At 39.2% G+C, this 26,892-nt stretch overlaps 1 protein-coding gene across 7 annotated transcripts in view; it reads right to left on the bottom strand.

Moving 5' to 3' along the window:
- The window catches only part of ECHDC1 (ethylmalonyl-CoA decarboxylase 1), a 41,662-nt gene that overhangs the window by 7,728 nt on the left and 7,042 nt on the right, over positions 1-26,892 (bottom strand). For 5 of the 7 annotated variants that reach the window (XM_074580790.1, XM_074580793.1, XM_074580791.1 and 2 more), the window contains 4 exons: positions 25,966-26,187; positions 20,876-21,018; positions 16,322-16,374; positions 14,338-14,418 (listed from right to left, as the gene is read on the bottom strand). In XM_074580790.1, the coding sequence (XP_074436891.1) occupies positions 14,338-14,418; positions 16,322-16,374; positions 20,876-21,018; positions 25,966-26,185 (497 nt within the window). In that variant the 5' untranslated portion in view covers positions 26,186-26,187. Of the gene's footprint in view, positions 1-14,337; positions 14,419-16,321; positions 16,375-20,875; positions 21,019-24,922; positions 25,293-25,965; positions 26,188-26,892 lie in introns of those variants that run through there. The other 2 variants (XM_074580797.1, XM_074580796.1) reach the window with 2 other exon arrangements.

Genomic DNA, 26,892 nt, shown 5'->3' with positions numbered 1-26,892 from the left:
GTAAAGCAAGAGTTACAGAACCGGAAATAATAAATTTTCAAATACAACTAGACTTTTTTGCAAAACATAGTTGCAAGACATGCAGACACATGAAAAGCTATGGCCATGGTCAGCCACATGTGCATTTTGGACGACTGTCATCACTCAGTGAAGACAGCAAGAATACAGCATTGATATCAAAGGCTTTCAAAACCATCCAAACCACACGCGCAACTATTTTAAGCACAGGAAAAGACAGACATTAAAGAAAAAAGAAAACTACCAGGAAAATGGTAACAGAAAAAAGGCTATCAAGGGCCAAACATTTGTTTTAACCAGCAAACAACAGAAGAACAAAGCTCATGTACAATCCAGTCATACACTTTCCCAAACGTGCATGTTTTTCTAATACATTAATCAATATGACATCAGCTTAATTAACTCTTATTAAATTAAGTAACAGCCATGCTATGCTGACATGTGGCAAAACCAGGTTTTTCAAATACACACTGCTGGGGAATGCAAGCTCAAGAATTTGTTAGAGGTGACATATGACATTATCTGTGGATGGTGTTTATCATGCAAATGGAACTTGTTTTGCCAGGTGGGCATGAAAATTTGATGACCTTGCTTGCAAGTGACAAAAGCTCAGGTGTGACTAGTTCAGGATTTTGTAACTTTGCCTGGCAAATGCTACCAGGACCATCCACCGCAGCAGCAGCAGCTCTCAAATACACGCTGGACCTTCAGTGAGCAACAAAGCTGGAATCCGTTGTCCAATTCTTCCCTGTTCTCCTACTGCACCTTCACAACACTCACAATACAGTCCCTGTCCCATCACTTCACCTGCACGTTGGACCTCATAGTCTCACTTCATCTTCCTTACACTTCTTCAGCATCCCAAGGGGCACAGGAGATCCCAGTATTACACAGAATCACAGAGAATGGTAGGGTTGGAAGGGACCTCTGGAGATCATCTAGTCCAACCCCCCTGCCAGAGCAGGGTCACCTAGAGCAGGTTGCACAGGAACGCGTCCAGGTGGGTTTTGAATCTCTTCAGAGAGAGACTCCACCACCTCTCTGGGCAGCCTGTTCCAGTGCTCTGCCACCCTCAAAGTAAAGAAGTTCCTCCTCATGTTTAGGTGGAACTTCTTGTGTTCAAGTTTGTGCCCGTTACCTCTTGTCCTGTTGCCGGGCACCACTGAAAAGAGCCTGGCCCCATCCTCCTGACACCCACTACCTATTGGTAGTGGATTCTTGCAGCAAGTGACTGCGACTCAGGCAACAGATAGAGAGTTACACAGGTAATATCTGTAACCTGATCTCCTCCTCTTGCTGATGCATGCAACCCGTGTCCCCCTGCTCCCAAAGGAAAAAAAAAAAGTGCAGCTCTTACACACAAAGTGCTACTGAACACATGCAGTAGATGTGATGGTTTTAGTCAACCACAGTGTTACAGTAAGTTAAAACAAAGCAAGGGAGAGTTGCGATTCTTGGATTTGTAGCATCAGAGTAAGAACTAAACTACCTGTTCCTTTATCTGTACAACAAAATCCCTGATTTGAGATTAAACGGAAGCCCTTTATTTCAGGTTGGCACAGTGCACCAGATAAATCAAGTAATATCTTCTAGGCAGCATTCTACATCTCTGGCTTTGCGGAAAAAAGAAAAAAAAAAAGTCACCTTGAATCTTTGATTGGAGGCAAAAGCATTGCCATAGGCATCTAGAGTTCAGTACAACTATAGGATCTGAATGTGGGATCTCCCATACTGTCCCTTCATGGCACATGAAAATGCAGGTCCATCTGTGCCTGACAAGATGCAAGTGTGCAAAAGGGTCTTCAGCCAACAGCAGGATAAAGCTCTTCCCATCTTCCCACAACGACAAAAGGGCTGAGCAAACCTATGAGCAGTGTCTGCAGCACATGCTGGGAGCACCTGTCCTGCCCAAAACCCCAAGTCCTGGTGGTCTCCTCTGATACCTCCAGCCCCTTCACTGCAAATGTGGCCAGCCAGTTCTGGAGCTTCAGTTCCTTGGTGTAGGCAGGGGCACCAGGATCTTGCCCTGGCAAGTGGGAGCCCTGCAAGCTGGACTGTAAGGAGCAATTAATTGGGACTCCAGGTGCTGTTAGCCTGAAGCTTGGGAAAGGACCACCCCACAAGTAGTCAAGCACTGTTGCAACTGCACACTGTCTTGAACAGTTCATGTAGCACACACTGCTGTTTGGAAACCTCCAGGCTAGCTGCCTCCTCCCCCTTTGCTTTAACATGGCAGGTGGCCTTGCAAGTTTTAACATGGTACCTAGCACTCAATCCACCTCTGATATCTGCCTTCCAAATCTTATAGTCAGAAAGATACACCAGGAATCATGTACCTTTCCCATTTAATACATCTAAAACCTATCCCTCCCACCACGCACAGGCAGGTGTCAACACACACGTAAGAAACTACAGAACTTCCTTAGCATTAAGATAAAAATTCTTGAGGCCTCATATAAGAATGCTCCTTGGCAATTTGCTGCCATCCCTACCTTCTCCAGAATCTTTTTCACAACAAAAGTAATTTCTGAGTATAGCCTTGAATACAAGGCCTAAATACAAACCACTGCCTTGACATCTTCACAAAGCCACAGAAAGCCCAAAATTAAAAGTACTTACTAAAGTTAAGGCTACAGTTCACGCCTGCAGAGACCTCACCTGGAAACCTAAATACTGATAGTTTAACCACATGACAACATTGTGTTCTAATAGTGACAACTTGTCTTGTATAAGTATTTAGTCTCTCAAAACATTCTTAGGACCATAAATCTTACTGGAAATGCTAGGAATACTTTCATCAGTATTTAATTGCTGAGTGTAAAGGCTTTTATTTTTAACTAAAGAAAAACAGTTCTAACCTTGTTCAATATTACAACACAAAAGCCTTCCATGGTTTTTACAGAAACTCATCTTAAAACAACTGCATTAACCAGTCATTTTTACAATAAAAAATGAATTTTGAAGCAGCAAGGTACTGTGGGAAGGATATTCTCCAGAAGAAATATGCAGTACTACACTAAAATAATTTAGCTAGTCAGCAATGCTGCTGATGAGCAGTTTCTAGTCCTTACTTCAATTTTCATGACAGATGCTGTTAGAATTAGACCCTCAAGAATAAGACAGTCTCCTCCAAAAAGCAAATTGGGACTAATTAATCTGTTCCTGCCTATCCAGTGCAGTGTCTTGTCAGTCTCTTTATCACTACACCATCAAATAATTACCCAGGTACTCTGTAAAGGGATTATCTAGACAAAACAGCTAAAGATTTTTCTGAAATTCAGCTATTTTTAAAAAAAAAAACAAAAAACACCTAATCCTCCAAAAATATTAAAAAGTGGATTCATCCTGAGAATAGTCAGTCATAATTTCACTTACCTTTCAATCACGCTTGATTAATTGGATAGGCTTTGAAGGATCAAAAAGCCTCGATTATACATTTAATAAATAACTCCTTGCTAATTATATTTAGCAGATTTTCAAACTATAACAATGCAGTGAATATCGGCCAGCCACGACTGCTCTGTGCTTTCCCAGCACAGCTTGCTAGTATTAATTCCCCCTGCTCCTCTCCGGCATCTTCTCTCTCATGGAGAGCTTCTCATGTTTCTGCCCCATGCAGAGAAAGAATAAGATCACTAGACATTACAGAAATTGCTGCTTCAGAGCTCTGGCAACATGAAATGAGATTTCCAAAGTGAAAATACCGTAAAACTGATAAAACTAAGGATTTGTCTTACATGCTTTTGGTGATAGTCCATGCAGACTGGCATCATAAAAACAACCCCCTAAATTTTGCTCTTTCTGAGAATCCTTTAGTCACAAATATTCACTTGACAGATGCCTAAATGGTAACCACTAAAGAATGTAAAAATGAAGACAAAATGGTTTAAGAGAGTTTGGGGAAACCACGTCCCTTGTGCGTATCTTGTATACAATTGCACAAAGCAGCTCTGCAATCCCAAATTTCAGCAGGATAAGAGAATACTGTGCACATTACTGTTAACAATCTCTCCTGTTTATGAGCTTTAATCTAACCTTTACTACAGGAATGCAACGGAAAAAAGTAGGTCCAGCTACTATTTTATAATAACCCACCAGAAAGTCAGTCATTTCAAATCCTTTCAGTGATTAAAACAAAACAAGACACTTTCTTTACTTGAGGTTTAAATAAATTAAAATGATACCCAAATGAACCAAAATAAAAAAATCCTATCTAGCCTCCCAAGTACAGAGTGTTCTAGACACGCTCTAAAACTCGATGTCAAACGAGTAGGCTTGATGCCAGCCTAAGAAATCTCACCAACACGAGAGCTCTCTTTTCTCACAGCTCTTTTCAGATTGCCTTACAGATTATATGGAATTTTATTTATAGTTACTGAATTATTTTGCAACACTCAGTGCCTCCATTTTCCCCCCCACTCACAACAAAAGCTAACAATCAAGGTTTACATAAAGTAGCCTAGGGGAAAATATCTCAAGTCTCCCTAGCACGTAGCCTTTACCACCTTATTTTCTGCCCTCCAGTCAGATTTTCCAATGCATTTTATGGAGCCTTAAGAATCAGGGTCAAAATCCAATCCAAAAATAGACCCTAATTACAGATGCATTTTCTTGAGCAAGAGTTAACATTCTCCTGGGTTGGCTGGGAAAACCCAGGCCACTTCCCAGAGGGGAGCAGGTGAACCTAAACAGTGAGAGATGCACTCTTCAAAGGAAACCTTCAAATAACCATTTATAACGTGACTCTATCATGCTTTGTCACATCACACAGAGTCAAACGAAATGCAGAAAAAAGAATGACAGAGTCATATTTTCATGTAAAGGCACAAAACATTTGGTTGATGCTCAAAATCCTGAAAAGTGGAGTCCTGGATCATAAAAAGGGAAGATGTGGTAAGAAGAGAAGAGTTTGAGGTAACAAAAAACTCAAGCAGAGATGGAAAACAGGGACATCAGAGCAGAAGCTGCTCAATAGACATAAGGGTTTTTAGGAGAAATATGGTCTCCCAAGAATAAACAGGAGCTTAAGGTGTGGATAACTCCACTGCTTATTGCCCAAACATTTGGATATTCGATGAAAGATAAGCCTCCAAAAGGAGGAGAGTCAACCGAAAGAGGCTGCAAGATTACCAATTTCAAAGGGAGCCACCCCAGGGAAGAAGCATAAAAATAATATTGTTACTACAAAACGATCCCGTGGATAACAGCAGTTAAATTATAACATGCAGATACAGAAATCTGCATGCCCCAAAAAACAGCATCTCATCAATACCAAAGCCTGCACTGAGAAAAATTTTAAAAAGGCCTATCAGCAGCAAAACAGGAGTAAAGTGGCTGAGCACTCTGTGACCCAGCAAGACCCAGACTAAAACTGGTCCAGACATGATTGCATAAGAACAACCAGAGAAGTGAAAAAAAGGTTTATTTCTCAAGCACTTCCCTGATCAAAGGAGAGTGGCTAAAAGAAGTGGCCAAGACAGACTGTTAATTTGAGAGGGGGATTATGGAAAGAAAGAAACACAGGGCAAGAAGCTGTTGCTAACACCCTGCAAGGGGATTGGTGCAGCCTCAAACAAAACAAGGGCCCTCCAAAAGTCTCCCGCAAGTGACACTTGCTGTCATACTGGCTGCCATCCGCACAGACGGCTCTTCCAATCTCATTTCTGGACCAGAATCTCCCACAAGTCGGCTACAGATGGAGGTTCGCCCAGCAGAGCTGGATTAGGGTTTTAAAATCTAATGCTTTACCTCCAGCTTGACACTTTCTCGCTTGTGGCTTCACTGAAGCTGGAGAGAGAAAAGTATGCTATAAAAAGCTACATTTCTTCTAAAAGGGATAAATGAAGCTGAATATTGGAAGTTACCAGAAGACTTCTTCTGTAGCAGGAATGAAAAATTGAATTAAATGACAGATCACAGGGCAAGAAATAGGGGCCCAAAAAAGCATGACTGATTAAAACTCCACAAGCGGTATTAAAGGAAGTAAGATGAGCCTTTTTGGGTTTTTTTGTTCATTCTTCAATAAACTGTCAGGAAAGAAAATTATTTGGTCAAACCACAAAGCAAATCTGCCCCGTTTCCCAGGCTGATACTTCTTGAGGTCCACACTCGATGCTTACAGGGGGTTCCCACAGCCCGGGGTACTATTCCCCCCCACCCCATGGCGGGCTGGGGGTCCCAGGAGGTGGGCAGCACTGTGCAGGGGGGCTGCAGAGATGGGAAGAGGGCTGGGCAGGGCTCGTGCAGTCCCCCCCCACAGCTGTCACACAAGGCTGCGAGTGCTGCACACACACATCGTGCAGCCCCTTTGCAAGCTGCCACGCGACATGAAAGCTGTGTGAGCAACACACCGTTCCCTCATCCCCACTCTGGTGCCTGAGCACTCCAGTAAGTTGAAGACACCCAAAAACCAGCCAAAAATGTAAACTAAAACGCCGTTACCAAGTGGGAGAGACATAGACTTTTTACAATTTTACAGTTAGCAATAAAGAGTCCCCAGTCCATGGGTGCTACCCCATTATCTGTTTGATAATACGCCCTGTGCACACAGGGGGAAGGAGCAGCATGGCTTTACAAAGGCTTATGAATGCACACAAGGCTCCTACCACAATTTAAGAGCACACAGAACCAAGAGAATAAAGCAGCTAGTTACACCGCGGAGCTGTTAATTCCCCTGAAGTGTGTACTATAAACTCTGAAAATGGCATGAGTCACCAGAGCCATAACGTGGGACTGAAGACCCATCATTCAAAATGTAGTGCCTGGATCCTCCTTTGTCCCTGCAGTTGTACGACAGCAATCCGCGGGGTACCACTCCATTTCTCCTCCCCTGCTAATGACCAATGTCTTACTAACACTCTGTCTCTCTTCTAATTCCCCGCAATGACTTTCTATCTATTACCCTGGTGTCAATGGGTCCCAGGCACAGGCACACTGCAACCTCTGTTACCCTACAATTATTTCCAGAGTAGTTTTCATCTTGACATAGCGCTCAGGTCTTACTCATGAAGCAGGTTTTAGCTATTCTGTACAGGCTGCCAAAGTCTCAATACACAAGCAAGTGAACGCCAAAATAATGCTCACATAAAAATTACTCATGCTGGAAGTCTAAAATGTTACATGAGTCTTTCTTTCCAAAAAAGGAACTACAGCTATTTGGATTTCATTCAAGCAAGCATTTTCAACAACAGATACAGCTTTTAGACTAAAGCAAAAATTTCCATTAGAAAAGATCCAATGATATTTTACCAAATTCTTCGATGAAAAAAGACCACTTGGAGGTAAAGTTGTTCAATAATTGAAATTTTTTGTCAAATCTGAATGGCAGTATTCATCTAGAAATCAAAAAAGTACAATGGAGCTTGTTTTCAAATTGAAAATACTGTATTTTTTAAATTATGTGCACACATTCGTGCAGTGTACAACCCCATGTTTATAACATCAGTTTCCCACACCTGTATTTCCATCATAGATGTTTATCAAGACCAAAGAAAACAGAACAAGCCTCCTGGACCAAATTCAAGAGTCTCTTAAAGCAGGAACATTTCAGTCATACTCTTTGCTCATCTCTGCTGCTCATACAGAAAGGGGAGGGGGAGCATCAGAGCTTGGCATCTAAAATGTCAAAAAGGCAAAGATCACCTCACTTGCCTGAACTCAGCTGACTGGAAAGGAACAGCATTTCTTGACATCAGCCCTAAGAGATGCAAGGTTCAAGCTGCTCTAAGACTTTATGATGGATTTGATATATCATATTTCTGCAACCCGCAGCATTAAAGGATTTAAAATACGTCGTAACATCACAGTAACTAACAAGCTTTTGCAAGACCTAGGGTAACAAGACACACTTTGAAATTCATCTGTCTCTGCGTGCACTGCTACTGATGCTGCATTTGCACATCCTACACAACAATCTCTGACTAAAGCAAAGAGAGAACATATACTTATCTGAAATCACTGGTGATTAAGTTATAATGAAATGCTGCCATTTTGTCAGTATACCAGGTTAATAATGTCAAACAAAAAATGCTGAGGGTTGTGGGCTTCTTTTTTAAATCATCACAGTAGCTGGGACCTAAGTTTTAAGTTTTCCAGATATGATACATGATTTCAGAGCTTTTTTTTTTTTTTCTTTTGGAGGGGGGAGGGATGTAACACAATGACATATCTCAAAAAAGGCATAAATGAGATAGACAATTTAACATTACAATTCTACATTAAAACAGTAATTTAGCTTCTTCACCTCTACTTTTTAATACAGCACATTAGTTATATTGACAGGGAACCAGTTAAGTATAATTTTTCCTGTTTTCTTTTTATTTACAATCTTTCTCTCACACACACCCCTGCACTAATTGATATTATTGTTTTTTCCTCAGTCTGCGTATTTTCTTTGCGTTTATGAGTGCATCAGCACACAGAACTGAAAGATAACACCTAGTAACAGACTATGAATACAGTAGAAGTTCTTACACATAAACAGTTTAAGCATAATAGGACTTTATTTAATATAAGAACTTATAATTTGATTTATTCTTACTGTGACTGCTGAGTAGTAATTAATTTCTTATTAACTCCAGAATCCAGGAAGAAGTAGGAAGCTGAAGCCACCAAGACTCAAACAAGGTTCAGTCTGCAGTCGTTCCACACAATTTGGGTAAGTTTGTAAGGAACAGGGACACAGAGGTCGAGCCTGCAAGGCTCCAAGTCTTCACTAAGACACTGGGTTGCTTTAGATTAGAGGGGAAAAAAGAAACAGGGGGTGAAGGGGGAGACTGGAAGTTGCAATTGTGAAGGCAACGTTTACAATGAAAGTAGGTTGAGACCTACACAGCAACACCTGCTTACACTTGCAAAAACCCAGGGAAATTCTTCTCAGACTTCACATCAACCAACTTGTGGAGCTATCTGCTTATATACGTGTATTTTAAAAAGATTATTTTGGTAGTGAAGATCAGCAGTGGAGCGTCAAACTCATACCTCCAGGCAGTTTATCTAAACCGGGAATTAATCACTTCACAGATGCAAGCATAATGGACAATTCCAGTGCATTTGTACTCTTCCTAAACTGTTTCTCCTTGAACCCTGAATGCTTCCCTGCAGTGTACCACCGGCCCAGTGTCTCAGTGAGAACCAGCATGGGTCCAGCTCTGCATTCCCTAAAATCTGCCTTACCTAAGCTTCCCATTACCGGGGCTATCTCTGTTTATTATTACTGTGAAGCACAGAATCAGCTGCAGTCAGGATTGTTCAACAGAAAGGACGTAAGATTGAATGGTAGAAGCGGTCTAAAATGTAGACACATGCTGATAACAAAAACCTCATTCACCCAGGATAAGGACAAGATGGTTTGGCCTCCCAAAGAAAAAAAAAAACCAAAAAACCAGCAACTTGGAATTAAGTAAATTCTTAAAAAAAATACAATCTCAGAAAGAAAACGTCAACTCAAATTCATGGTTTGTTGCCATTATTTACACTACCAATTAAATCAAACAGTGGTAAATTTGAATTGTAGACTACGTAAAAAATTCTCTGCCTGGAATATTGTAAATACATTAAATTCAAACCCAAATGAAAACTGGTAATAAAGAAAAAAACAATATGAGTCCATAAATACAAGCCCAAAAACACAAGCCCTCAAGTCCATTTCTAGCAGTGCTGCGATTACTTAACCAGATGTCAAGTGTGCCATGTCAAAAATAAGAGCAGCCTTCTTAAAGGCAGGCAGCGTGAAACTTTTAAAACCATAATCCATCTCCCTGAAAATTCATCAGAAAGTTGTACTAACAAACCTCCCAGGGCTCTAAAAATGTGAAGTGATGCATGACCGCAACAGAATTCTAAAATTGCCAAATGATATGAAGGAGGTTTTACATATATATACACACGTGTATATATTTATGTATATATACACTATACACACATGTGTATATATATGTATATATACATATATATATTGTATATATATGTGTGTGTATATATATACACACACACATATATACATACATATATATAGTAGAGAGGAAAATTTTATATAGTTAAAATAAAGTTATCTGTGGCATATAGCAAGCACCTGAAGCTGTGAGAACCCACTCTCAGATTCGGCTACTGATTCTTTTCCTGATGATGTGCAGCAACGTTACGGAGTCACATCTAATGACAAGTGTTTTGTCAGCCTGGACTTTGCAAGATCTCATGAATATGGGAATCCCATCCTGTTACATTCATATCATGCTCTGCCCAGTGAAAAGAGCTACTATGTACTGAGGCACCCTTATTTCAAACAGCAGCATCTTGTGCACCTAAAAGCTCCTCCTGATAAAACTGAAAGCCAAAATCCTTGCATACAGCAAAATATTTCCAGAGATGTTTGTGTCTTGTGCTCTGACATTCTGAAACCTATTTTTGGAAAAGCTTACTGTAGAAAAATAACGTCTTTACAGTTTCTCCCCCTCTCTTTTTTAAAGGGGCAACAACTGAAAAGCTGGTCATAGCGGGCCTACATCTATGTAGTGGTTATATTATTTACTGCTCCCTTCATTTTGTATAAATTACATTTAATGTGCTAAACGCATGCTTGTAAAAGTAAACAAACACAAGTCATCACAAGAACATACACACCAAAAGCTATTCAATAATAGTGCATTTTATTTTATCTCTTATTAGGCATTTTTTGGAACATGCCTAACACCTTAAAACGTAAAACTAAACATGCCTATATATTTCACAAAAATAAAGAAAATAGCCAATTAAAACACAGTGAGGCCAATTTGATAAATGCAGTATTGTTCGCACAAGCTTCATCCCATGTTAAATGCTTGATTCTGCCATTCCTACAGATACAGGTCAGGAGTCTGTAAAAAGCACCATCGATTTAAAGAGGTGCTTGCTTTCTAAGCAAAGCAGGATACTGCTCAGCACTAACAAGAATAACGAAACTGTCCCTTTGTGATTTCACTGTGCAACATCAACTCCAACTGAAGAAATTATAGTTGATTCATTTATTTTCTAAAAATGAAAAGGAAAATACTGATGCCTCTACCCATGAGCCCGTTTTGAGGTCAATGGTAAGAGAAATAGGTAGCTTTCCATCGTTGCATTCTCATCCTCTACCTGGAGACACCATCTATTAAATTGGATTCACAAGGCAGCAACATACCTCTATTTTGACTGCAGTAGCATTAGACAGGAAAGGGTAAGAGACTATATTTTCCAGAAGCACTCAAGTACAATGGAAGCCCAATCGCTAAGTGATATAGGAGCAAATTTTCGAAGTTGTAGATGTGCTAAAAGACCTACACAGACACTGCCCCAGAGAGATTTCTCAAAGGCACCAATGTGAAATAGGAGACAAGACAGCTCATAGTTCAAAGTTAGTTATTCTGGCTATCAGCTGGTAGCACTCTGCACCTACGGTGCTCAGAGATTATTGTGATCTACTAATTGCACTAATAGATTCATTACCAAACTGTCTCTGCCTCATATCTAACTGTTAGCTTATTGCCCAACAACCCACTACAATTCCTGTCCAAATTCCTTAACCAACCCTGACAAATCAGTTCTCCTTAACTTCACGCACTGTGCAAGTACAAGATACACTTCAAGTTTCTACATATAGGGAACTCAGAACAGGTACTTCATTGCAATTATTTGTAAAATTGCATCACCAAATCCAACATCAGTTATTTGTGCACTTCACTGAAGTGTCATGCGGAACCAAAACATACACTGACATTTGGCAGCAGAACCCACGAGCCATCTTCATGGGCTACGGCACACTGAAAAAGTCTAGGTTTCTTGAAACTGTACTAAAAAGCTCAGCTGTCCAAACAAGTTTCATACCTGCATGGTTTTACATTACTGTTTTACAGAAACAATTGAGATAAATAATTACAGTGTCAGAGCCTTATCTTCCCAATTTTCATATCAGAAAAAAACTGAAAAGATTTTAATTACCTTGCACTTGTCTGGACAATGATTTTTTTTTTTTTTCCAATCGTGTTTATGATCTTTATAAGGATGTTGCTGTTATGGAGAGTCATACTGCAACAATCCATAAAGCAGCTAAGATTGAAGAAGATGTTTTGAGAAGACCTCTTCCTCCAGATCAAAGGTGGAGTGACCTAAGATGCTTTCACTTCTCATCACTTCCTTTGTGTCAGCAATAAACGTGCCAGAGTTCATGCAAGCCCTCCCTAATCCAGTTTTAAATGAGATGGCTTAAAACAGAGTAAGAGACAATTAGCCACAAGAACTGCCACTGGAAGAATACATCAATAATATCATAAATCACCCCAGCTATTTTAAAATTGGATTTGTCCACACCCCTACTTTAGTAGAGATGTGTATCATACTGCCAGGGGACATTTCAGAGAAGGGACATATGCCATTTTGGTTTAAGTGAATCCCTTCCACAATATCAGTATAGTTAACATAATACAAACTGGCAGAGATAAAAATAAGAAAATATTTCAGGCCAATACCATGCAGTTTGGTAGTTTACACGGTAACTGTGAAAAATAAAGTAGATTTGAAAATTTAGAATTAAAAGCAGCTAAAAGTCACTCATTTTGTTCTTAATAAAATAAAATGTCTAAACAGTTTATTCAAGGAAGAAAACAAACCTCTCCGATTTCTGTTCTCAGGTTCCTCTTTTGGCATCTAGTGACTCAGGAAAGAATACCTGTTCAGCTAATATCTACTGATAGTCCTCCAAAAACCCCGGATTTTCTCCCTTAGTATTACAATTCTCCAATTCAGGAGCAATAGCAGCACAGAGTATGTTTCTCTTTCTTGTTGTTGTTATTAATTAAGTCCTATTTCCTGCTCCTGAATTGCTATGATTTAGTTGCACTGGATGGGTGTGTTAGAAAGTAATGGAAGAGGGATCAACAGCTGTAGTTATTATGAAAATTATGGCAGCACATCAGAGGAATTGCAGCTGCTCAATTCATGCAAATAAGAGCTACTTGACAATGACTATAATTACACAGTATGTCAAACAACATAGCTGCAGTAAAAGTAGAGAGTACATATTTTAGAAAGCCAAAAGATTTCCATTTCATTATGTTCACATTCCCTAAACTCCTCTTTAGGTATAACAGGACTCACTTTCTGTCACTGGACTCACAGATACAGAAAGTCTCCCAGGTGCATTCTCCTGTCAGCGCTGCTGCTGTCAAACCCAGTACCTCTCTGCATGTTTACTGGGCATTTATAATACAGCCTGTACTCGGAAGCCATAGCCAGAGCTGAGGTTGCAGTTCACCGGCTGCCGTGTAGACACGAAGAAAGATCTGGCCGCATCTAGTCTCAAAGCAAAGGAAGATTGCTTCTAAGCATCTCAGCCAATGCAGATACCATCTCCTCTATCAAGCCTGTTCCTGATAACTAGAACAGCAGTGTAATGCTCTAGTTTACTTTGCTTAGTAGTACTTTTGAATGTAAGTACTTTCAGCTTCTTCTGGACAATTCCTTTCCTACTGCAAGAGCTGAGGCCCTCTTAAAGGGAGCATTTCCTTCTCTTAGGCAGAAATTGCACTAAAAGCTCCTCATTTTCAGAGAGGCTGTGCACAGTGCTTATCCTGTTACATCTGTAGGCTGTTTGCACATTAGCAACTGTTTAAATAAAGTGACATTTTATTATTTTAGTTTCTCCCAGTTCCTGTTCTGCATTCAACCTCTTTAATTAAAGCCGTCTGTTTTTTACTAGTGGTTTCATGCTTGCAAATCCCTGCACCTGTATGGAAAAAAAACAGGGACAGAACCTCATTTGCCTTCCTCTGCATCTCAAACTCTTGTTTCAGAAGCTGTACAACACAAAGTTCTGTTACAAATAATAAACCCAGAACACAAAGTACCAGACTAATGGAGAGTTTTACTTATTTATGTTTACTTATAGAATCATAGAATCTTCATGGTTGGAAAGGACTTTTGAGATCATTGAGTCCAACCATATACACATATGACAGCCACACAGAGAGACATAAGAGGATATACAATTTAGTGGTCCTCCTACCTCTCACTTGGGGGTGAGAAGTTGAACCCACTTGGTCTATGACACAGTCAGTTGCTAAGCTCCTCACTGCTCTTGTTTGACACAGTGATCCAAACTGTGTAACATGACAGTAAATAATCTTTCCTCTGTACTATCAGGAAACCCAAACTTCCCTCCCCACCCTCCATGAAATCTGCTGACAGCCCAGTTCCAAGTGCCTTGGAATTCAGGTAAAAGTGGTACCCTCAGGCTTCCCACATTTCATAGGTGCCGTCATTAAATCACTGACCCAACATGGCAGCTACTCAAATTGTGGATCTTACCTGAAATCACATGCTGTGGTAAGCTCTGCTCCCCCTCCAACAGCTTTTCCTTGGACTAGTGCAACACTGATCAAAGGCAATCTACACAAGAGAGTTTTGTAACAAAAATTCATGCTTTTAGTCTTCTAGAAATTACAAAAGGATTCAAGCAAACCATCTCTACAGTAAAAGATCAGAAAAATATACTGTTCCAACTCATTCAAATAACTACACCTTTGCAGATAAGTAGCACAATACCAATTCCACTAATGTTAAAATGAAACAGCAAGACAGATATCAAATGGAATCAAAGTAAAGAACATGGCCTATGTTATAAAAATACATCCTACAGATTATACCTAGAAAGACTATCTGCAAGAAGGAGTAACAGCACTGCGACACAAGACCCTACACTAAGCCAGTACACTACAGAAAGCAGCAGAAAGGGACACGGAGAACTGCATGGTTGGGTTATTTAAGAACAATGAGATCCAGCATAATACCTTCAGCAGCTTTTTCAGAGTGCTACCGTATCAGTCATCAACAGAACTTCTTTTTGGAGGACAAAAGCATCCTTTGAGGATAGCAACAATCTGTTACCTTTGATGGTGTTGTATTTAATGATGCTTAAGGTATTTAATCTTGTTCAAGGTAATTCAAAGGACAGAGGGAAGGAAGAGTGTGTAGGGAGAACCTCTTTCCCCACTGCCATTGTGAGATGAATACTAATGAACAGTGACTGACTTAGGATAAATCAAGTTCCCTAAGAAATGCAGCTAACTGGTTAGTCCCAGACCTTGCATGCTGATACAGCTGTTTTGTCTTTTACTACAAAGACACATTTAACTCATTGAGCAGTTTTGAAACCACATTCAGAAGTGAGCTTCCCAATCATGACCACATGTTTGGTTTTACTTCTACTTTAACAGAAGCACCAACAATTTCTTTTGGCCTAAATTCACTTATGGCAGAACACTTCATACAATACATGGCCTAAGTGAACCCACTAGAAGGAGGTAACCTCATTTTTCCTGTGGTTTATGGGGAATCAGAAGATATAGGTCCAAGTCCTCTACATCCACGCTCTGATCTATTTGAGGTGCCTCCTCCAGGATCACAGCTGGTCTCAGCTCCCTCTGGGGGAGAATCATCCCACCTACAATAGATGTCCCCAGACAGCAGTTCAGCGCTCCCCTTGAACCACAGCTTCCACATACTCTAAGTCAAGACACCTGAGGTGAGGGCTCAACCTTCATACATCTTCCTCGTCTTTGCTTGCCCCATCGATTTTGATTATACGGAGACCAACTTAAACGAATGATTCCGATCCTGAGGATTCCTTACAGTACTACTAAGTCTCCAATCTCCTGGGCAGTTTTAAAGAATACTGTTAACTCATAACACTTTCTCATATAGATTATTTGAAAACAAAGAATATTTATCTTCAAAGAGCTCTGAGCAGAAAGAGACAGACACTACCGCACATGGATTTAATAGAAATGTGATTTCTGAAGGGAAGCTAAATATAAAGGAAAGGAAAAAATGTTTTTCAGAAGTACCAGATGGTAGAACTGAATACATTCCTCTTATGAAGTGGGAAGATTAAATAAATATATTAAATAAATGTTACCCGTGTAGGCTGCATAAGCTGGCCCTGCTTGTTTTTTAAGAGCTACCGATTTCCAATGAGTTACAGAAGTCAGCTTCAAAAACTTTGAAGTCCTAGATTTCCTTAACTCTAGCTTAACTTAACACTATATAAGCCTATAGGTTTGGTTTTTTTTCTGTTCCAATCTCTGGAAAGTCTAATAGTTGCAAAATGTCAAGACCTAATTTAAATCCATAAATACCCACACTATTAACATGTGTGAGTACAAGCTCTGGGATTCAAAATTACATACTCAAAACTATGTATTTAACTTTAAACATTTTGTTAAAGAGTTAGCCAAAACATATTCCAATCCTTATAATTACTTCATAAAGAAGGGTAAATAAAACATATTACCTCATAAGTCTGGTTAAGGTGTTTTGCATAAACATGCACATATTCATCCCATCCTACAACGAATAGGAAATTAAAAAATGTTAAGTAATCCTAATGTGAAGCAATTAAACACACAGATGGAGTAGACAGGAGTATTCATTATATTTACTCTAGCTGGGTTTTTTCTCTTTGGTTAATCTTGCCCAAATTCCAGCCCAACGCCACTACGCACAAATAGAAACCCTAGTATAAATTAGGTTAAAAAAAAATATCAGAACTCAATCAATTTATATGAATTTCAGTTATAATTAAGCCACTGTTAGAGTAATTGCCAAACTGAATTTCTATGATGTGAAATTTTACATCCTTCCCTCTTAATTTCCTCTTCTCACTCCCAGTTAAACGCCCATAAAGCTGAAGTTTTAAAAGTTTGTACAGGACCGTAGACCACTGCATACTTTTTACTGTTCCAAACCCATAAAGTTTTAGACAGATACAATTTACTAACTTCATTATTTATTGTTTGGGCCAAAAGCATTTCAGACAAAAAAAAAAAAAAACAAACAAAAAACCAAACAACCCTGAAAGAAGATTCTTCTTATTTCTCTCCTCCTTTATATTTTACATCAGCTTGCAAACAATAGTGAATAGAGAACAATTGTTCCCTTCTCTTCCAGAACAAGAACGAAGGGGCTACAAATTCAGTTACTGCTAGGTCTTAACGACTTGTAGTTAAACTGTGGAACACTTTGCAGCAGGACACAGCAACCTCCACGTGAATTCAAGAACAACTAGATAAACTCTCAACAGAAAAATCAACAAAAAATGATTAAATACAAGGTAACACATCTAGTTCTAGCAATTTTAGTCACAAATTGCTGGGGACTAAGAGAATATTTTGAAGCAAAATCATTATCTATCTGCCTTCCCTGTTCTTATATTCTTTCTCAGATATCTGGTGTTAATCAGAAACTCAAAAAATTACTGGGCTAAATGACCCAGTATGACCATGTTCATATACATACTGAACTGCGTACACTGCACTACACATGTGCCATTTAATCCAGATAAAAAAAAAAACACGAAAAAAAACCCCAAACAAATGGTAGGAAGAAAAAGAACAAGCAAACGTCTCTTTATTGGCATTTAGTAATTTCTAAAACACAGTTTTACAGGCGTTGGCAAGTTAAAGAATCTGCCTTAATTAAAAGCTTCTGACTCATACCTCAGGGAAAGAGAAGATATGCAGTAAGTCTTCAGTACATCTTGGAATAAGACCTTGACATCAACTTCAGCTGATTTATTGCCCTTTTTTTCATGCATTCCCAAGACCTACCCTGCCCTACACCAACCTGCATTATAGTGTTTAGGGACAGATCTCTGGCAGATATAAGCTGCCACGACAATCACTACACAGGAACCAGTGAATTCAGTTTCACCACATTAAAGGCCTGCTTGAAACTTTCAGCACATGCCGATTTACAAAGCGGCTTTTAGTTATCTCTGTAGCTACCTTGTACAGCCATTAAGACCAGTATCAGTATTTCCATGCCAAATTAAAGAACAATCAAATCCTCCATGATAGCTGTCTTAACAGGTAAGTTCAAAACCCACACAAACATACAAGGTACCAGTTCTCAGACATGGACTTGCACAATTCCCGTACTACATTCATCAGGATGAAGCTGCAATAAAGCTCTTCAGAGAAAGTAATTTTTCACTTCATCGCAACAGCCCTTGCATTCAAATTGGCTGTCTCAATTCATACCAAGATCCAAAGTGGTAATTAAAGATTAATGCCAGAACAGACCAGCTTGATAAACACAGTTATGGCTGAGCAGACAAAAAGAAAGGTCTTCATATTCTCAGGTGGTGAAGAGATTACTTGCATATCACATGGAAAAAATGCCTGCACAGAAAACACTCTGAACAAAAATTACAATTACTTGAGTCCTGGCCAACATACCCTTCAAACCTTCCTGATAAGAAAAATAAGGCTACTAGTCAGAGTATTTTACCTGAATAAAGAGAGGTGTTCACTGTAGTCTAGTGGTATAATCACATTTTCAGCTCTAATACTGTCCTTGGAGTAAGAAGAAATCTAACAAGCAGAAAGTGAGGTAAAATACAGCATGCACTGCATATGGAAGAAAAGGATTAATAGTTTGCAGTAGGGCTAGGGGAGGCAGGGAAGAAGACAGTCAACTTTGCAAAGCAGAAAACTGTACCACCGGCTCTTTTTGCCGCAAGAGCTCAGAGTCTGCTTTCACTACAGATAGAACAGTGTTTCCAGACCATCTCCAACTGCTCAAAAGTCCTCCCTCTGCAGTTTACTGCTTGGGAACCTCTGTCCTAGGGCTACTAGACAGGGACCAAGGAAAGTGAAATTCTCCTTTGTGCCTCCTTCCTCTCAGCTGCCCTTTCAAGAGCCGCTCCTGCTTTTAAGCTAGCCAGCTCTTCAAGACTTGGTCCAGGATGAGGTTATCGCTCTTGGGAGCCAGGATTACAATGAAAGAAAGAAAAAAAAACATTTTATTTTTTTTAATTCCACTATTAATTTACCTTCTGTGATTTGCTCACATAATGTTAGCACTCACCGAAGATGACCAGGCAGGGGACCTGGGTTTATATCAGGGTTAGGAACAACTGAAAATGGGAGGATAAGGATGAAGAGGAAGAGGAGGAGGAAGAGGAGGAGCCACTAGGGGGCATGAAAATCCTTCAGCATTCTTGTCCATTATTCTGCCTTTCCTGCACCACAGGGAAAGGCAAACTGTATCATAGATTATAAGAAATACAATCTTCCCTCAACCAACCAGCTGAATAAAATAAAAGTGTTTTCTGTAATTACTAAAAGCTATGAGGTAAAGCAGCCTTGCAAAAAAAAATAAAGGCAAAACATACCAGTTCAGGCACAAAGCTGTTCACTTTTTTTTTTTTTGCGCCTTAGGGATGCCTGTGGACAGAAAACTTAACCTGAAGTTCTTTTAACCTGAAACCAGACAAAACTTTCTCATCTGCAGCAAGTTAGAGAGCAGAGTTCTGCAAGACTGAAGCACAGCAAATGCTATTCCTTATTCTATTAAAGTTTTATTTAATAAAGACTATTAAATCCCACAAAACAGATGGGTTAAGAGTTGGCTATTATAAAGAAACTTTCAGTTCAGGATAAATATTTTGAAGTCTCCCAAGGAAATAGAAAGCAACCATGTTTAACTTCTCGTGGAGCATTTCTGGAGACTCTTTCAGTACTAGCATGAGATCTAGATTCTTTGCGTAGAATTTTCAGCAAAGATATAATTAATGCTAATGCATTTCGTTCTGCCCAGTAGATTGGTTATGGACCCGAATCCTTACAAGAGCCCTTTCTGCCACTGCAGTGGCTCCAAGTAATTTGTATAAACATATAGACAGAATACTAAACGTCAAAGAGACTATGGAAGCAGAATCACTGAGAATTACTGAATGCAGAACTCTGAAGAAGAACCTGACTGCAGATGAGAAAAGAACTGGCCCATGCTTGGTTTCAGCTCCTTTTCTGTTGCTGTAATATTAAAGTTCAGATTATAAATATAGATGTACCTGTGATTTTGGTTGGGCGTTTTTTTATTGATTTTTTTTTTTTAAATTACTAGTGCTTATAAGGCATCCAAATGAAAACTCCCAAAAACCCATTTATATCTATAAAGCATGGTGTCTCCATATTAAAAAAAGCTTACCTCTCATGGTGTTTCACAAAGGAAACAAAGCCTCCTACGCCTTTTGAAAACTGGACCATTGTATTTATTCTATCAGGCCAGAAATATTTAAGATATTGGGTTTTTTATGATATTTAGTTCATCGACAGAAACAAATCATCACCACAGTTGCAAACCGGGATGTAAGAGTAGCACAGGAAGACCCCTCTCCCCTGCAGTTGATGAAGTCCTATTTCACACATTGCCAAGAACCACATACTAACCCACAGAAAGAACTGCAGCACATGTCAAAGTTGTCAAGACGGGTGGCACGAGGGAAGAACTGCTATCAAACCCTGACCTCTTCAACTACATAGTTACACTCAAGACTCACCTCACCTGACTGAACTACAAGATCAATGCCAAAGCTCCACAGCACATGAATTGCATCTGGCCTTCCATTTCATGCAGGTCCAAGCACAGTTTTGACAAAATTGAAACCTTTCTGTAATAGCAGCCATGCTACTTAAATTTGTTTTTGACTTTAGAATATATGAGAAATCATTACTTGCATCTGCTTCTAAAGGCCAAACTACGGAAGTACAGATTATTTGATGTGTAAATTCACCATAAACTTCTCTGAGAAACTAAACTGACATTTTTAAAAGAAAAAGCTAAACAGAGTATGTAATGTAGGAATTCGGACTTATGAATCAATTACAATAATGCTTAAGCCATGGCTTAAAGGGGTTGCCAGCATTTTTTCAACCATTAAAAGCTGCATTCTGTGACTTGCATGTAAAATTACAGCAGAACCATAGAACCTCTGTCTGAAAAGGATCTCAGAATATCAAAAAGCTCATTTTTCTCCAAAAACTTAATTTGTATCACTACTTGCCTGGGAGTTGGATATTGCTTTGACAGCATTCAAATCAGATCCCGAGCAAAAAGTGTTTCCTGCACCATAGATGATAAGGCCTTTGCCATCCTTCCAGTTTTCCAGTTCAGTTACCCTCTCCTGGAGTTCTAGCATCATAGTACCTGTCACAATAGAGGAGAAGCGAACTTTTTAACAGGAAATTATTATCATCATCGTGTTTTATGTTACATTTTTCACCACCAAAACCAAGTTATCGTTAATAAGCGATGGGCTTAAAAACACAAGGGAAATCATCAACTTAAATCCTGCACACAAGCACTGACATACTTTTTTCCTCAAAGATGCACTTCCTGAAATTCTGAAGGATATTCTGCATGAAGGATATTTGTGTTACAAATTTGTCAAAAAAAAAAAAAAGAAAGTGCAGGGAGGCAAGCATAAACTGTAACTGATTTACTCTTGTTTGCAATTGCATACATTCAGGACACGTGAACTTGTATATATCCATCTAAATCTGTCCATCTAGTCATTTTGATGTTACTGCAATTTCACCCTGCTCAAAGAACTGGCAGAGTATACAGAAAAGAATCACATGCAAGGTGGGGTAAATGTACGACCAGTCAATGTTAACAGATTCCTAAAAAAAAGGCCAAAGAGCAGACTATGTTGGAAGACAAAGACATTTAGAAGTATACATGCAAAAGAAAATAAAGATATATTTGATAGTAGGAGTAAAGTGCCTTTCATCTTTTAAAAGAACATGAAAAAAAAAAAAATCTTTCTAAAACATCCTTGATTCCCTCCCCGATACCCTTCCAGAAAAGGTGTCTTTACAAAGTATATCTGAGGCTCCAAATATATGGATTGATATGTTTGCTTAAGTACCTTTCCTGACATGGAACTCTACAAACTCCTGTTTATAGAGCTCTTCCTAGACTGCAGTATCTTCCACACCAACTGAACTTACCCAGCATTAACTTAAAGCTCTTCCTCTCTGAATGTCTATGACTCTCATTCAGTTATATTCTTAAGAGAAAACATTTACAGAAACTAACTGCAGAAAGCAGGCTACATACAAGCTGATGACACTCTCAGCTTTACACTCCTTTGACAAGAATTTAGGTGGACAGGCCTACCTTCTTCAGACAGAAATGTGCTTTACATTAACACCCTCAAGGGCTCTTTCCTTTTCTACAAAGAGTGTTGAGTGTTTTGACCCCACACCCGCATGCACAGAACTCATTCTGTTCTGAAATTGCCTGTTAGCAGCCATCCTCATGTGGGAGATTATTTTTTTTTCCTTCCTGCTTGTTTTCCTTGCAGTTCCTTATGAAGTACGCTTCCCAGCACCAGGTCAAGAGCGAATTCTCAGTCAAGCACTTCCACCTTGAGCTTGGTCTCAGCATTGAAATAGCACATTTTGACAATGTTCACAAGGAGGGCAATAATTAAGTGGACATCACGTATTATATACAAGAATGACATTGGGTCGGGGTTTTTTTGCACTGTCTTCTGCATTTATAATTCGGTCATACTTTTTGTGTGTGGCACATCACATTTGCTTTCATTGAGTTTAACCTTGCTGATGTTGAGCTCTTTGTAGCACTTAATCAAGATCACACTGAATTCCTCTCCTCAGCTCCAAATAATAATTTTCTTCCAAGCTCTCCCAATTTGGGGTCATCTGACAATTTCAGCAGTTCACCTTCTATTCCATCATCCAAGCCATGAATGAAAATACCCAGCAGAACTAGGCCTAGCTGAGATTTTTGTGGGTCTTACTTGAAATGCTTTCCCAGCCTGACGGTAAACTCAACAATGACTTTTCTGCAAATGTTGTTGTTTAAATAGGTGTGCATGAAACCCGGGGATTTAATTTTTTGCATATTTCCCAAGTTTTCTTACAAAAAAGGTGCTTGTGCTGGCATCCAAGCTTCACTGGAATCAGATACAGCACAACCACTGTTTGTGGTGCTTTTAATAATCAAAGCAGCGAGGTATTAAAGAGTCTTTCCACGGAGTATTACAAGCCAAATATCTAGTTAACTGAAAAATGGAGTTTACAAAAAGGAACCGTATGAGCCAGTTACATGCAACAGCAGGCGACAAGAGACACTGGCCAGAGCCTGTCCCATCCTCCTTCCATTACTGACAACACTGAGCTATTATTTTACCAACACGCATAGTCCATGATGTTTGATATAATGACAAGGACAAGATACGAAAGCAAATCCTCATTCTGCCAGTCTTGGTCTTTCAGTATTTGTTACCAGTAAGTCTTGTGCTCTTCACAGAACTAAATCCACTTGAAATAATAATCTGTTTGCATCTTAATTATAATCTGAGAATAAATGCTTTAAAGTCAAATCTAGAAAATAAAATTATCACCATTATTATCTAATTCCTGCAGGCTGGCTTCCTTCTCTTTTAAATTAAGCTCAACCTTAGTTCAGCAAGAGGTTGGGCTGCTGAAATTGGTTCCACCAGGCTTAAACTGACATTATTAGCATTTGTTTCCAAAGAGACCATTTCAAACAGGTGGCTATCAGATTCCAATTAATAAGAGAAAAAAAAGCATAACAACCTCCACATTGCCCATTAGCAGTTTGCTAACAATTTTGTTCTGCTTTTTGTTCCATGAGTTGCTCAAGCTTAGAATAAACATAATTCCTTTGAGATAAAAAGCTGCTGTGTAAAGTAAATGCCTAGGAAATAGGATTTCTCTGAACAGTTTAATGATGTTTTGCAGCTTTCTAAAGGAAGCTTACACGTATACAGAAATTCACATCTGCCACTATCCAAAATCTCTGAGGCAAAAATCAACAGAATGTATTTGAGGGGGAGTATTTACACACTGTGGCTAATGAAGTCAACCAGGTCTTGCCAGGGCAATTTAGGGGTTGTGCATCCCATCCCTTTTCATAATTCTATTGAAGGGTATTACTTGATACACAACAAAAGGAAAATGATCAAGTGCTTGCTAGTTCCTCAGCAACTACAGTTTACAGACAGTAACGTTAAAATGAAATGAAGAGCAGTATAAATTACTATGTCATACCATCCACGACAGCGGCCAAGGGCCCAGCATGATTTTGCTTCTACTCTTCCCGCCTGTAACAACAAAAGTCTCTGGCAGGCAGAAATGCACAGTAGAAAGCAGCAGTAATCTCTTGAACTGCCATAGTAAGATCTTCCAGAGCAAATTTTTGTGGCTATTACCTAGCAAAATGGAGTACTGCTTTCTACAGGGCTCTACATACTACTGTAAAACAGAACTGCCTGATCCCATGGCTCATTTGCTATATGCTAATCAGGGTCTGCAACAAAGACAGAACTATTAATTTACTCACAGGTTTTTGTAGCCCCTCTTTGCTACTGGAGCATCTAATTCAATTCACATACACTAGTAATTTATTTTCACAGCAGTCATATAAGGAGAGAAGATATTTTATAGAGCACTAACTGAGCCAGAGAGAAAATAATCTGCTGATTTTGGGTGCTCAACTTGAGATGTGTGATATGATTTCAGTACATTAACATTATATAGCACTTTGTATAGTCAAAGCACAGCTGCCAGTGGCCTAAAGAGCAGCTGCAACTGCTCAGCACTTCAACAAATCAATTCTGAGCCCCTTCTGCCCAGCACCCAGGAAACAGAACAAAGTTGTAAGTTTCTATGAAGGTCTGATTTAAGCAATTTGACTTGTATTACATCTGATCTCCCTAGCAGACTGGGCTTTATCTGTCCTTTCTCGTTTTGCTATTACATCTCGTTTCTCATGCCCCTTTCAACTTACACAACAAATAAGCTAACACACAGTCTACGAGCTGTACATTGCACAGCTCTGATTTGAGTCAAAAATAAAAATCAATGTGTCGAAAAAGAGGAAATAACATTGTGATTATGATTGCATAATAACATGTATGCTGACAGGGAGGCATTCAGAAGGACAATCTCCATGCTAATATCTTCTAGATACAACTTCTCAAATTAGGTAATGATTTTATACATGAGCTTTTAAAGGGAAACAAAAGAGAAACTGCAGAGACATCTAGGTGCATTACCACTAACACTGTTGTTCTGTTGCGTTCTCTTCCTTTCAGCTAACAATTATTAGTGGAAGGAGCAGATTGACATTCTCCATGTAAACAGCTCTATGCTTTGCTCCTGGGTTGCAAACATATTTGCTGACAGCAAAGGAACAATAAGAAGTGGGCAAGAAAACAGAACAGCAAAAAACAAATTAATAAGATGATACAAATGTATCCACTTCAAAATATTAAGAGATAAAGGCGTTCTTAGAGTAAAGGCTTATGCACAGCTCAGGCTCAGGCAGATGCGGACCCTGAACCTGTGCCACTTATGTCTGAAGGCATAAATTGGAATATTCTAGACAGTTAAGGAGAGAAAGCAAATATACCTATGTTGGAGATCAAAGCCTCTCATAATACAAGATTAATAAAATAGGGCACTTGCTTTTGATAGCTAAGTATTGTCCAGTATAAAAGCATATTAAATAGATCCCTGACCTGTAACAACTGAGAATACCAAGCTCATCCGATCTTTAATTAACCAGTCATTGGTATTTAAGACATAAGGCAAATTAAAAAGAAATGGAAGCCAGTCTGAGTGACTGGAAAAGACCAAATTACAGAAGCTTAAGTTACAGGGAAGGCTTTAGATACAGAATAAAGAAATAAACTCACTCTTTCTACACCACCTACAAAGCAAAGATGGCATCATCCCACACCCATAAAAATACCCTACATGTTTCCAGAGCAGTAGGGACAAAATGAAAGGAGATACAAGAAAGAGCACAGTAGCAGAACTGTGCTGACTGAAAAAAAAAAAAAGGGGGGGGGGGGAAGAGGCATGTTCTGCCTGACAGTCCCTGTGTCACTGAGAATTTCTTACATTCTTATGACGTTTATGGCAAACCTACTACGCAGAACAGTGGGCATTTGCTGCACATCTGAATAAAACATTTCTTCTTCTAACTAGGGAACGGTAAGGCATAGATTTTCATTTTGGTTAGGCAAAATGTTAAAATGGGTAACTACAGGAGAAAAAAAACAACAAACCAGCAACCCTATCAATGAATTAAGACCTGTGAAGGCATTCATTAGCTTTGGGTTGTTCAAAGTAAGTATTCCAATGCCATTGTCTTCTTTGGAGAGGTTGATGGATCCACCAGCAAACTGCTGAAGTTTCTTCTTTATCAATTCTTCCTCATAACCATGAGCACCATTATACAGTGACACCCTTCGCTGTTGTAATATCCTTTCCTTTGTAGTCTGAAGTAAGTTCTTCCACAGAGAAATGGCCATTTCTGGAAATAAACGGAGGGTAAAAAAATAATCAGGAAATTCCCTTTGAGATTCACCTCAGTCCTTTGACAGAGAGGGAAGGAGGACAGCAGAAACTAATATAAAGGTGATGCAATCACAAAAGTCTACAGAAATCACTGCAGACTATATTTGCAAAACTCTTAGCTTGAACCTATTCCCACAAAGTTAATAGAAGGAGTTTTATGAAGTGACTTTGGTGGTTAAGAAATAAATTAGCATCCTTTAAAGTCTTCTAAAAATTACCCAAAAGTATTTGGGTGCAGAACATCAAAGAGGCTCAAAAACTGTATTAAGACACTTACATATGCCATTAGACCAATTTACTCTGTACTAATCTTCCAAAAATTTTCACAAAAAAAACCCCACAACCCCCACCAACACACCTGTGTTGGAGACAAAATCCTATCAAAGCCCCTAGTTTTCAGGATCTGGATCTCCTGATTTTCTGTAAGCAACTATCAACTATTACACCTCAAGACCTTTCTGAGAGAAATACCTGAGGAACACAGAATTTAAGAACCAAAGACCATTCTTATATCGAGGTCTGTTCCCTGTCACCTAATTCCATTAGCACATTTATCACTCTCCATCTTAACACTAGTTAGACTTCCTAGCCTCTGGTAGCTATGTGTTTTTCCCAGTTATTCCAGTAGCTCTTGTTCCACTTTGGACTGATCTCACTTGGA

The sequence above is a fragment of the Larus michahellis genome, chromosome 3, assembly GCF_964199755.1.
Source record: "Larus michahellis chromosome 3, bLarMic1.1, whole genome shotgun sequence".
Taxonomy (NCBI): domain Eukaryota; kingdom Metazoa; phylum Chordata; class Aves; order Charadriiformes; family Laridae; genus Larus; species Larus michahellis.
Note: the sequence above shows the minus strand (reverse complement) of the source record. Positions and strands in the feature narration are given on the sequence as shown.